The following is a 12,368-nucleotide window of genomic DNA, read 5'->3' as shown; positions in this document are numbered from 1 at the left end:
GGCCTGGATTATGAATTTAGAGGCCCCTGGGCTCAGTGTCTTGTAGGCCCCCTACCTAGCCACACCCCTATAGATAAACTAAAAATAAGATTAAAATAATATTTTTTAATTGAAATTAATCTATAATGTATTGCCCACATTTTTTAAATAAATGATATTCAGTACATATATTTCTAATCTACAGAGATTTAACTTATTTTTTAAGCATTTAAAGCACACTTTAAAAAAACACACTGACACAACTAGTGAAAATTAATGGATTTTAATATACTTGTTCAAGTTCACAGAAGCAGTAATAAAATGTATATTTAAGGGTATTTTAATGTATAACTTCTATAAACTTATAATGCATATGATTTGGATATAACACCTCTCCAATCCAGTTCAGTTCTATGAATCTGAGTCTTCCATAATACACACACTTATTAATGATTCATACTTGTCTTCCTCGTGATGAAGACTAGGCAAAATCTGATATGTAGTGGGGGGAAAAAAGAAGGATTTCATCGGATGCTGGATTCGAAACCGGGTTCATGATCGATCGCGTCAAAACATGTTGCCATGTGCTTTTCGAGCTAGGCCACTCAAACTGCTGTCTATTGAGCTCTTTAGTTATGTTGTCTCTCAATCAAGCGGTGATAGGTGTGAATCGCTTAACTAGCTCATTCCAACGAGGTGCGCTATTTGCATTTAGTCTAAGGCCCCGTTTACACTAATGCGTTTTAGTTTGAAAACGCATAAGTTTTGCCACGGTTACACCATCCGTCTACACTACGTCGGAGTTTTCGAGCGCTTTTGGAAACGCTGGAGAGGCCGTTTTCATTCTTGAACGCTACTGCTTCGTCTCAGTGTGGATGGGGGAAATCGGAGACATCTGAAAACGCGGGGCTGCTGAGATTCCCTACCTGGTTGGGGCTTTTGCATCATTGTGTATCCTTCCCTTATTCGTCAAGCCCCTATCACATGACTATAACACATGGCTTTAACGCTACTAGAAGACAGCACTGTAAACAACAACATGGGCACAGAAATGGGAACATTGTTTGCACTATTGTCTGTTTTAGGCACCATTGTGCAGTTATTCATTTGTTACGTTTAGTAACAACTCGACCTCGTCGTCTGTCCACAAAAATACCTCTCTTGCTTTCTTTGCCATCGCGTTCATTGTTCAACAGCCGTTTGTTCACTAACAATAACCAAATGCCGAGCGAGACGCATGCTTCCTGTTTATACTAGAACACGCATGCCCAGAGTGCACGAATGGTCACGTGATATGCGTTTTTGGTGGTGTAGTGTGGACTGAGATATGTTCAGAAACGCTAGGTGAAAGCTAGCCTTTGTGGTTGGGGATTGTTTTTGATCTAAAACGCCATTTTAAAAACTTAAACCACTAGTGTAAACGGGGCCTAAATAGACACTATTTAATCAACATTTTCCCTGTACCCATAATGCCCATTGGTTAATCCGGCCCTGACTGTGGAACTTTGTAGTGTAAATTCATCGCAGTTTGGTTTGGAACAAGTGAATATTCAAAAAATTGAGAATCGATCGGTGCATTTCTACTGAATTGATTTATTGACTAGTCCTTCAGGTTGCAAACAGTCATTAAAAGTTTGTTCCCCATCATTTCAGACCACTCAGCTGACCGAGAGACCCGCATGCGTGAAGAAAGACTACTCCAACTTCATGGCCTCCCTCAACCTGAGAAACCGCTACGCTGGAGAGGTGCTGCTAAATAATGAAGCAGGGCTTTTTGTGTTTGTTTCACCGAGTCTTACCCCCTGTGTCTCGTATGCAGGTCGCAGGGATGATCCATTTCTCCGAGGCCACGCGGAGCACATCAGACCTGAATAAACTGATGATCCGACAGATGAATGAAGCTCTGGATGGAGGACAGCCCGAAGCCTTCACCGAAGCCCTGTTCAAGATGGCAGCGCTGTTGATCAGCTCCAGAGGCACGTTTTATTGTGTTTTATAAGCTGTACACTAGCAGATGGTCAAATGTTTTAAAGGGACAGTTCAATCCAAAACTGAATTCAACTTTTAAACTTTATCTTCTGTCCAACACACATAAAGATATTTACACTCACCGGCCACTTTTTTAGGTACACCTGTCTAACTGCTCGTTCACGCAAATTTCTAATCAGCCAATCACACGGCAGCAACTCAATGCATTTAGCCATGTAGACATTGTCAAGACGATCTGCTGCAGTTCAAACTGAGCATCAGAATGGGGAAGAAAGGGGATTTAAGTGACTTTGAACGTGGCATTTTTACTCACAACCATTTCTAGGGTTTACAGAGAATGGTCCGAAATAGAGATAATATCCAGTGAGGAGCAGTTCTGTGGGCGCAAATGCCTTGTTGATGCCAGAGGTCAGAGAGGAATGGCATATATGTGATCTATAGGTTTCTGGCATATATGTGACCTATAGGTTTCTGGCATAAATGTGACCTATAGGTTTCTGGCATATATGTGACCTATAGGTTTCAGGCATATATGTGACCTATAGGTTTCTGGCATATATGTGACCTATATGTTTCTGGCATATATGTGACCTATAGGTTTCTGGCATATATGTGACCTATAGGTTTCTGGCATATATGTGACCTATATGTTTCTGGCATATATGTGACCTATAGGTTTCTGGCAAATATGTGACCTATAGGTTTCTGGCATATATGTAACATATAGGTTTCTGGCATATATGTGACCTAAAGGTTTCTGGCATATATGTGACCTATAGGTTTCTGGCATATATGTAACATATAGGTTTCTGGCATATATGTGACCTATAGGTTTCTGGCATATATGTGACCTATAGGTTTCTGGCATATATGTAACATATAGGTTTCTGGCATATATGTGACCTAAAGGTTTCTGGCATATATGTGACCTATAGGTTTCTGGCATATATGTGACATATAGGTTTCTGGCATATATGTGACCTATAGGTTTCTGGCATATATGTGACCTATAGGTTTCTGGCATATATGTGACCTATAGGTTTCTGGCATATATGTGACCTATAGGTTTCTGGCATATATGTGACCTATATGTTTCTGGCATATATGTGACCTATAGGTTTCTGGCATATATGTGACCTATAGGTTTCTGGCATATATGTGACCTATATGTTTCTGGCATATATGTGACCTATATGTTTCTGGCATATATGTGACCTATAGGTTTCTGGCATATATGTGACCTATAGGTTTCTGGCATATATGTAACATATAGGTTTCTGGCATATATGTGACCTAAAGGTTTCTGGCATATATGTGACCTATAGGTTTCTGGCATATATGTGACATATAGGTTTCTGGCATATATGTGACCTATAGGTTTCTGGCATATATGTGACCTATAGGTTTCTGGCATATATGTGACCTATAGGTTTCTGGCATATATGTGACCTATAGGTTTCTGGCATAAATGTGACCTATAGGTTTCAGGCATATATGTGACCTATAGGTTTCTGGCATATATGTGACCTATAGGTTTCTGGCATATATGTGACATATAGGTTTCTGGCATATATGTGACCTATAGGTTTCTGGCATATATGTGACCTATAGGTTTCTGGCATATATGTGACCTATAGGTTTCAGGCATATATGTGACCTATAGGTTTCTGGCATATATGTGACCTATAGGTTTCTGGCATATATGTGACCTATAGGTTTCAGGCATATATGTGACCTATAGGTTTCTGGCATATATGTGACCTATGTATGGCATATATGTGACATATAGGTTTCTGGCATATATGTGACCTATAGATTTCTGGCATATATGTGACATATAGGTTTCTGGCATATATGTGACCTATAGATTTCTGGCATATATGTGACATATAGGTTTCTGGCATATATGTGACATATAGGTTTCTGGCATATATGTGACCTATAGATTTCTGGCATATATGTGACATATAGGTTTCTGGCATATATGTGACCTATATATGGCATATATGTGTAGGTTTCTGACATATATGTGACATATAGGTTTCTGGCATATATGTGACCTATAGGTTTCTGGCATATATGTGACCTATAGGTTTCTGGCATATATGTGACCTATAGGTTTCAGGCATATATGTGACCTATAGGTTTCTGGCATATATGTGACCTATAGGTTTCTGACATATATGTGACATATAGGTTTCTGGCATATATGTGACCTATAGGTTTCTGGCATATATGTGACCTATAGGTTTCTGGCATATATGTGACCTATAGGTTTCTGGCATATATGTGACCTATAGGTTTCTGACATATATGTGACCTATAGGTTTCTGGCATATATGTGACCTATAGGTTTCAGGCATATATGTGACCTATAGGTTTCTGGCATATATGTGACCTATAGGTTTCTGGCATATATGTGACCTATAGGTTTCTGGCCTATATGTGACATATAGGTTTCTGGCATATATGTGACCTATATATGGCATATATGTGACCTATAGGTTTCTGGCATATATGTTACATATAGGTTTCTGACATATATGTGACCTATAGGTTTCTGGCATATATGTTACATATAGGTTTCTGACATATATGTGACCTATAGGTTTCTGGCATATATGTGACCTATAGGTTTCTGGCATATATGTGACATATAGGTTTCTGGCATATATGTGACCTATATATGGCATATATGTGACCTATATATGGCATATATGTGACATATACATTTCTGGCATATATGTGACCTATAGGTTTCTGGCATATATGTGACCTATAGGTTTCTGGCATATATGTGACCTATAGGTTTCTGGCATATATGTGACCTATAGGTTTCTGGTATATATGTGACCTATAGGTTTCTGGCATATATGTGACCTATAGGTTTCTGGCGTATATGTTGACATATATGTTTCTGGCATATATGTGACCTATAGGTTTCTGGCATATATAAGGACAAGTATTTCTGGCATATGTGTTGGGTGGCGACGTGGCTGTTCAGACTGACACAGACACAAGGAGTCATGGTGTTAATTTGTTTCTTTTAATGACAGCAGTAAAAAACAACAATTATTTGAACTACAATTGTACAAGCTAAAAAATAACTTCATTTAGTAAGTAATAAAGCCCAAGATACACAGCAATGACAAAAGCTGCACACTTTGTGGATAAAAAAGATATAAAAATAAAGTATACTCAACTCTAATATGATGGGGGAAACACTGTGGTTCTTAAATTTAAATCATCAAAACATTTTAATTTTCATTTTAAAAATGCTATTGAAAAAGTGATGTTTTATGAAGTATTAATCATAAATTGAATTTTTCATGAATTATATTTTAAATTAAATATATTCGCACAGTTCACAGGTGTTTATTTAGACAGTGCTTTTAATGTCATGTTGTCTTGTGTTGTGTTGTGTTGTGTAGAATGGGACCCTCTGCTGTTGCATCACCTGTGCTGGTCTCCATTAAAGATGTTTACTGAGAATGGCATGGAAACGGCTATAGCCTGCTGGGAATGGCTTCTGGCTGGAAGAACAGGAGTTGAAGTCCCGGTACGACATACATGTACATCTACAACTCTCTTTGAACCAGTGTATTTTATTAGGTCAAACAAATTTGCACTTTTGTGTTCTTTAACATTATGTCAGTGCAGCGTTAAAGAAAAGCAGGATATTAAAGTTCACGTCTTACAGTCTCGTTCAACAGGTTAACAAATTTTGTTTTAGCAGGTTAGAGGTTTTTATTCTAATAAATAGTTAAGTTTATTAATAAGTTGTTATTATTCATTTATTAACGTGTACTAATAACTATTGATGAGTAAAAAAATCATCTATTTTTGTATTATTTTACATACGTACTGATATATTACCTCAAAAATGTTTGCATGTTAGGGCTAAGTGATATAAGTCATTTCATATTCTGATAAGTTAGGGATAAAGTAGATTCAGGGTTTTTTAATTGCAGAATAAAGTCTGACAGGCTTATCAGCACCCGACACGAAGCAGACACGGTGTATAAGACTAAAGGGCTTTATTCTGTGAAAACAACTATTCTGGATGTATTTTACCTCATTTTTTACATGGCTACTTGCCACAAAACATACATTTGACACAAAACATTGTTGTGATATTTTATTATATCTTTAATTAAATGCAAAGCTACTGTGAAAATTTCCTTGCTCTGTTAAACATAATTTGGGAAATAATTGAAAAAGAAAGAAAAATTCACAAGAGGGTGAATAATTCTGACTTCAACTGTATGTTGTCATATTGCACAGCCCTGGTGGTCTTTTAAAATCATAACAATATGTTCACATAGTTCAAATTCCTCTAATATTGTGCGTAAGTCATTGCTAGTATGTTAAATGAACAAGTTTTGACTGGATTTGTGCTGTTGTGTGTTCAGTTCATGCGTGAGATGGCCGGCGCGTGGCAGATGACGGTGGATCTGAAGATGGGGCTGTTTTCTGATGCCCAGCTGGAGGCCGATCCCCTGGCGGCTTCCGAGGAAAGCCAACCCATCCCCTGCCCGCCCGACGTCACGCCACACTACATCTGGATTGAGGTTACTTCCTCTTACCTTGCTGATCCGTCCAAGGCTTATGGGCATTTCCATAGCTGTGGATTTACCTGACCCCAAGCCTCTTATGATACACATCTGAAAATAGCACGAGGACTCTCCTCTGCTCTGTTGAGGGCTGGTCTTCAAATAGAACTAGATTAAATAGATTTTTTAAGTTTGATTTGCTAGAATCGTTTGTTTACAAAGCAGCTTGTTTTGTAAAATTTGTTCTTGTTTTGCAAAACGATGTTTTACATTTATTATCACGATTTTAGCATCGTGAATCATAGGAATATGATCATAGGAATAAATAAAAGTAGAAAATGTAGAAAACAGAAGTTATTTTAAACTCTAATCAGGGTTGCCCTGCTTCTTGCTAATGATTCTTTGAAGCAAGTAGTGAACAAATGCCAAATTCCTCCGTCAGAGATGAAACCTTTTATTAACGCTTACATTTTAAACAAGAGGCAAAAGGAATGGGATGCATTAGAAAACAATACATTACATGAAATCCAACCTGAAATTTCACACAGAATTTTAAGACATTTTAACAATCGATTTGATCAAGTAGTTTTTAGCAGATGTCGTATTGGGCATACGAGAATAACACATGGTTTTTTGCTCCAAGGTGAAAACCCAACTCAGTGTTTGTGCTGCAAAACTCCTCTTACTATAAACCACATTTTACTGGACTGTCCTGCTTTTACTGATTCCAGAAGACTTTTTTTATGAAATTAACTCTTTTAAGGACATTTTTAACAAAGTGAAACCGGAAAAGATTTTAGAATTTTTATCATGTATTAACACAAAAAAAATCTTATTTAATTTATGTTTTATTTTGTTTGTTGATTTTTAAATTGTATATTTATTGTTGAAAGATTCCTGCCATGAAAATAGCCTTGTTTGCTGACATGGCATTAAATAGAGTATATTACATTACATTACAGTTGCCCTGCTTCTTAAATGTACTTAAAAGTAATTGAATTTCAGACATATGGATTTAAGACCTTGAAAGTACTTCTAAACAAATATAGGTCCATAAAAGTGCTTGAATTAAATAAAAAAGTAACAATTTTTTTCACCAGTGTACTCAGTTGTCAAAAACAGAATGAAAAAAATTTACTTCTTCAATAAAAAATCTTACATTTAAATCTTGTACAATAACACTGACAAATAATGCACATTTTATCAATATTTCAGAAACCGTCTTTGAATATAACCAGTATTAAGTTCAACAATTTTTATTAAGCATGACTTTTTAAAACAGTCAAACTTTTTTAGGATATGCTTCATACTAAGTTCTTTTTCATTGTTTGTTTAAAACATAATAAAGTGTGATTTATGTGTGTGTCTCCATTTACAAAACCAAAAATAATAGTGAATTTGTCCTTTTTATTCATCAACTCTGTATAAATATACTTTACCTGACAAAAATCTTGTACAGAAATAATGTACAGTATAGAATATGAAGTCATGGACAAAAGTCTTGCTGTAAGTTCCCAGTTGCTAGAGCAACAAATAATAACTTGACTTCTAGTTGATCATTTGGAAAAGTGGCAGAAGGTTGATTTTTCCCAGGAATCATCTGTTGAGCTGCATCCCAACCATCACAAATACTGCAGAAGACCTACTGGAACCCGCATGGACCCAAGATTCTCAGAGAAATCCGTCAAGTTTTGTGAAGGAGAAATCATGGTTTGGGGTTACATTCAGTATGGGGGTGTGAGAGAGATCTGCAACATCAACAGCCTGAGGTATCAAGACATTTGTGCTACCCATTGAAAATTCATCAGCAGGACAGCGCTCCTTCTCATACTTCAGCCTCCACATCAAAGTTCCTAAAAGCAAAGAAGGTCAAGGTGCACCAGGATTGGCCAGCCCAGTCACCCGACATGAAGATTATTGAGCATGTCTGGGGTAAGATGGAGGAGGCATTGAAGATGAATCCAAAGGATCTTGATGAACTCTGGGAGTCCTGCAAGAATGCTTTCTTTGCCATTCCAGATGACTTTATTAATCAGTGATTTGAGTCAGTGCAGAGATGTATGGATGCAGTCCTCCAAGCTCATGATGGAGTCAGACACAATATTCATTCTGTCTCCACTGCAGCAGGACTTTATATTCTATACTGGACATTATTCCTGTTTAGTGATGAGACTTTTGCCTAAGCAAAGTCAGACCTTACTGTCCTAATGAAATCATTCAAAATCAAGGCATGATCATATTTTATTTTGGTCAAATAAGCAAAATCCAGAGGCCTTTACCTTTCATCTAAACCACTTATAAGTCACAAAGGTGACAAGACTTTTGTCAGGTAGTGTATTTATAGACACAAAGATGTGTTCTGTGTAAATGGCCAATAAGTGAGCATTAAAATCGGTTTGTCCTGACACATTTCTGTTGTTCAAAATAGTCCTAAGAAACAAACAAGAACTAATAAAGTTATAGAATGTACATGGAAGTATTATTTATTTCATCATTTTTCTTCCCATTAGTTTCTGGTGCAGCGGTTTGAGATCGCCAAGTACAGCAGCGCCGATCAGGTGGAGATTTTCGGCAGTCTTCTGCAGAGGTCCCTCTCTCTGAATGTCGGCAGCCCAAAAAGCAGTCTGAACCGCCATGTGGCAGCCATCGGACCTCGCTTCAGGTTAGCAACACTACACAATGCGGAAAAAAATGATTTATAAAGATTTATTGGATAGTGTTGTTAAAATATCATACTTTGTGTTGATCTATTTTGGTATAATTATCTACTCTTCTCTCTCTTTTTTAAGTACACATGAAATCAAAACTAACCGTATTGATTTTGTTAGCTCACATTGGTAGTCTTGTGGTGAACAATTCAATTTTATTCAAAATTTAATTCAGATTTATCTCAGATTCTTCTCAGATTAGGTCTGTCTGAGGTATTGGGCGTGGCTAATATACTTAATCACACCCCCTCCAGCTGTCAGTTTTGACACTAAACATTAATGGTGAGCAGCAGGAGTCTGTTAGGTTGTAATAACTCTCCCCAAACCCTTTTCCCCAAATGCCAACTTTATTACATCCAATCAGCTCGCAGTATAAAAAACAAGCCACGCCCACTGTTTTCTCATTTAATATTCTGTTTCTCTAGGAACTGCATCACAATACTGGAAAAAAAAGCTTCTGGTTTATGCTGAAATTAAATGTTGTTTTATTTTTTTATTTTAGTTATTAAATTTGTTAGAACTTTTTGTTTGTTGACGTCAAAGAGCAAAACACGCTTTTACAGTATTTCTCTGCACAGGTTGTTGACGCTCGGACTTTCTCTCCTGCATTCTGACGTAGTGACCAATGCCACCATCCGTAACGTCCTAAGGGAAAAGATTTATTCCACTGCCTTCGATTACTTCAGGTACTGAATATATATCTGAGAATTTGATAATGCTTTTAATTTAAAAGGGTGAAAAATCTTCCAGAACTGTTGTACAAAAAAATACAGTTTCGTCACTGCCAAAAGCGTGTCTTACCTTGAATTTTGATCTCATTTCTAGTTGAAATATCTAAAGTTTATTAAGACAAGTAAAAAAAATATTTCTTTGCTTTCACAAACACAGTCAAAATTAAGTGGGTTTTTCTTCAAATCAAGCAAATTAATCTGAAATGAGGTGAGCAAAACAATCCAATTTCATGGTGAAAAACAGACTATTTTGGTTGTTTTAAGGAAAAACTCACTTAAATATGAAATATTATTTCTGAAAACAAGACAATATTCTTTACTTGTCAAGAAAACCCTTTTTGATTGAATTTTTAGTTATTTGGACTAGAAACATGACAAACACTCTCAGTAAGAAAAATTAAATGTTAAATACAGTGCAAAAGTGCTTGTGTAATATACATTTATGTTGTTCTTGTTATGATTAAGAAAAATAGTCTTATTTAAATATTATTTTACTTGTATAAGGAGTTTTTATAAATGTATTTGGACTAAAAATGAGACAAATAGATTTTTTAGCAATTCTGCTACTTGCCATGTCTTTGTAATTATTTTTGAGATCTTTTTTAAAGGCATATTTTTGGCATTCTTGTCTTTATCATGACCAAATCAAATCACTTTTATGGTCACATCATCAGCAGCACGTGTGCTATGATGAGTGAAAAGCTTAGGTGCTGGCTCCAGACAGTGCAAAATACAGACAGTGCAAATACAACGACATAGCAAAGTACAGACAGTGCAAACTACAGACTGTGCAGAATACAACGACAATGTGAAATTGACAGCGATATGTGCAATGAATAGGTGTCCACATGGTTGTAGGCAGTATTGTTTCAAGTATGGATTGGTTAAAGTGCAGTGCATGCTATATATTGATGGTGTGCAGTGTGGGGTATGGAAGAGTATGTCTGTGTGTGTTAAATGTTCATCAGCCTGATAGTCTGAGGGAAGAAGCTTTCCTTCAGTCGGCTGGTGCGTGATCGGATGCTGCAGAACCGTCTGCCTGAGGGTAGCAGAGGGGAAAATCTATGGCTTGGGTGGCTGGAGTCGCTGATAATTCTCTTGGCTTTCCTCATGCACCGCCTGGTGTGGATGTACTGGAGGGAGGGAAGCTCACCTCCTAGGACATTACATATTGACAGGAAGTGAAGTTAAAAAGGGGGATGAGATCGGGAAAGGTTCATGTGTTAGGACTCAAATTCGGGATGCTCGCAGTGTAGATGTACAGGGGTTGAACAATGAAAGTGAAACACCTGGTTGTAGAGCACAACAATATATTAGTATGGCGTAAGCCCTTCTTTTGTAGCCAATACAGCATCAATTCGTCTTGGGTAGACAGTAACAAGTCCTGCACAGTGGCCAGAGGGATATTGAGCCATTCTTCTTGCAGAATAGTGGCCAGGTCACTACGTGATGCTGTTGGAGGAAAACCTTTCCTGACTCACCCCTCCAAAAACCATCCACAGTGGCTCAATAATGTTTAGATCTGGTAACTGTGCAGGACATGGGAGATGTTCAACTTCACCTATATGTGAAGCCATGACCCCTACTTTGGGAACCACTGATGTAGACTAAACATGGCAGAAAAAGTGTGCTCTGAAATAAATATCAATTATTACTCTATATCTCCCTGTAATTTGTCTTCAGAGACGGATATGCCACAAATGTTGCAGCAAATTTTGAAAAAAGTTGGCATAAAATCTAGAAAAAAGCACTCCCAAAAAATGTAAACTGAGGGAAAATGCTAAACAAGAAAACTATGTATTTATTTTTATTTTTTATGTGTTGAATTGAGAAACACAAGTAAGCATCCAAAGATACAGAAGAGATGCTATCAAAGTGGGAAAAAAATTCTTTTAATTAAAGTGTGTGTACATGTAATTGAGAATATATTCATAATAAAATAAGAATCATGTGTTTTGCTTCATGGTGAATAAGCGTTTAGGTTTTTCGGCTGATTATGTCCATTCTTTCAAGATGTACAATAACCTCCCTAGTGTGTGTATATGAAGTTTCAACTCAAAATATCCCACAAAGAATGTTTTATAACTCTTTGAAACTGCCCCTTTTATGCTTTGATCCTAATGGTGCCGTTTTGGTGACTGTCACTTTAAATTCAAATTAGATTGTGCTCTTTTCAAAAGTGGGCGGAGCTACAAATGTCCGTGTCAGTATAATGGAAGATTCAAAATCAAAACTAACCTCCCATGCTAATTAGGGAGAGATGGTCACAAGTGGGCGGGGCTTTCCCTCTCTGATGACACATACAAAGGGAAAATGTCAATCAAAGTGTTTTTATCAAATGTGATTATAAAAATAGAATTAATTTGTTTTTACTATTAGAGGTTGGTTATATTTACAGACTGCTGACC

At 36.9% G+C, this 12,368-nt stretch overlaps 1 protein-coding gene across 3 annotated transcripts in view; it reads left to right on the top strand.

Moving 5' to 3' along the window:
* Positions 1-12,368, top strand: part of pi4kaa (phosphatidylinositol 4-kinase, catalytic, alpha a) — a 75,087-nt gene that overhangs the window by 38,429 nt on the left and 24,290 nt on the right. For all 3 annotated transcript variants that reach the window (XM_005172596.6, XM_009305081.5, NM_001034972.1), the window contains 6 exon segments: positions 1,633-1,725; positions 1,799-1,955; positions 5,400-5,527; positions 6,381-6,539; positions 9,032-9,183; positions 9,808-9,915. In XM_005172596.6, coding sequence (XP_005172653.1) covers positions 1,633-1,725; positions 1,799-1,955; positions 5,400-5,527; positions 6,381-6,539; positions 9,032-9,183; positions 9,808-9,915 — 797 coding nt within the window.

Source organism: Danio rerio, chromosome 10 (assembly GCF_049306965.1).
Source record: "Danio rerio strain Tuebingen ecotype United States chromosome 10, GRCz12tu, whole genome shotgun sequence".
NCBI lineage: Eukaryota > Metazoa > Chordata > Actinopteri > Cypriniformes > Danionidae > Danio > Danio rerio.
Note: the sequence above shows the minus strand (reverse complement) of the source record. Positions and strands in the feature narration are given on the sequence as shown.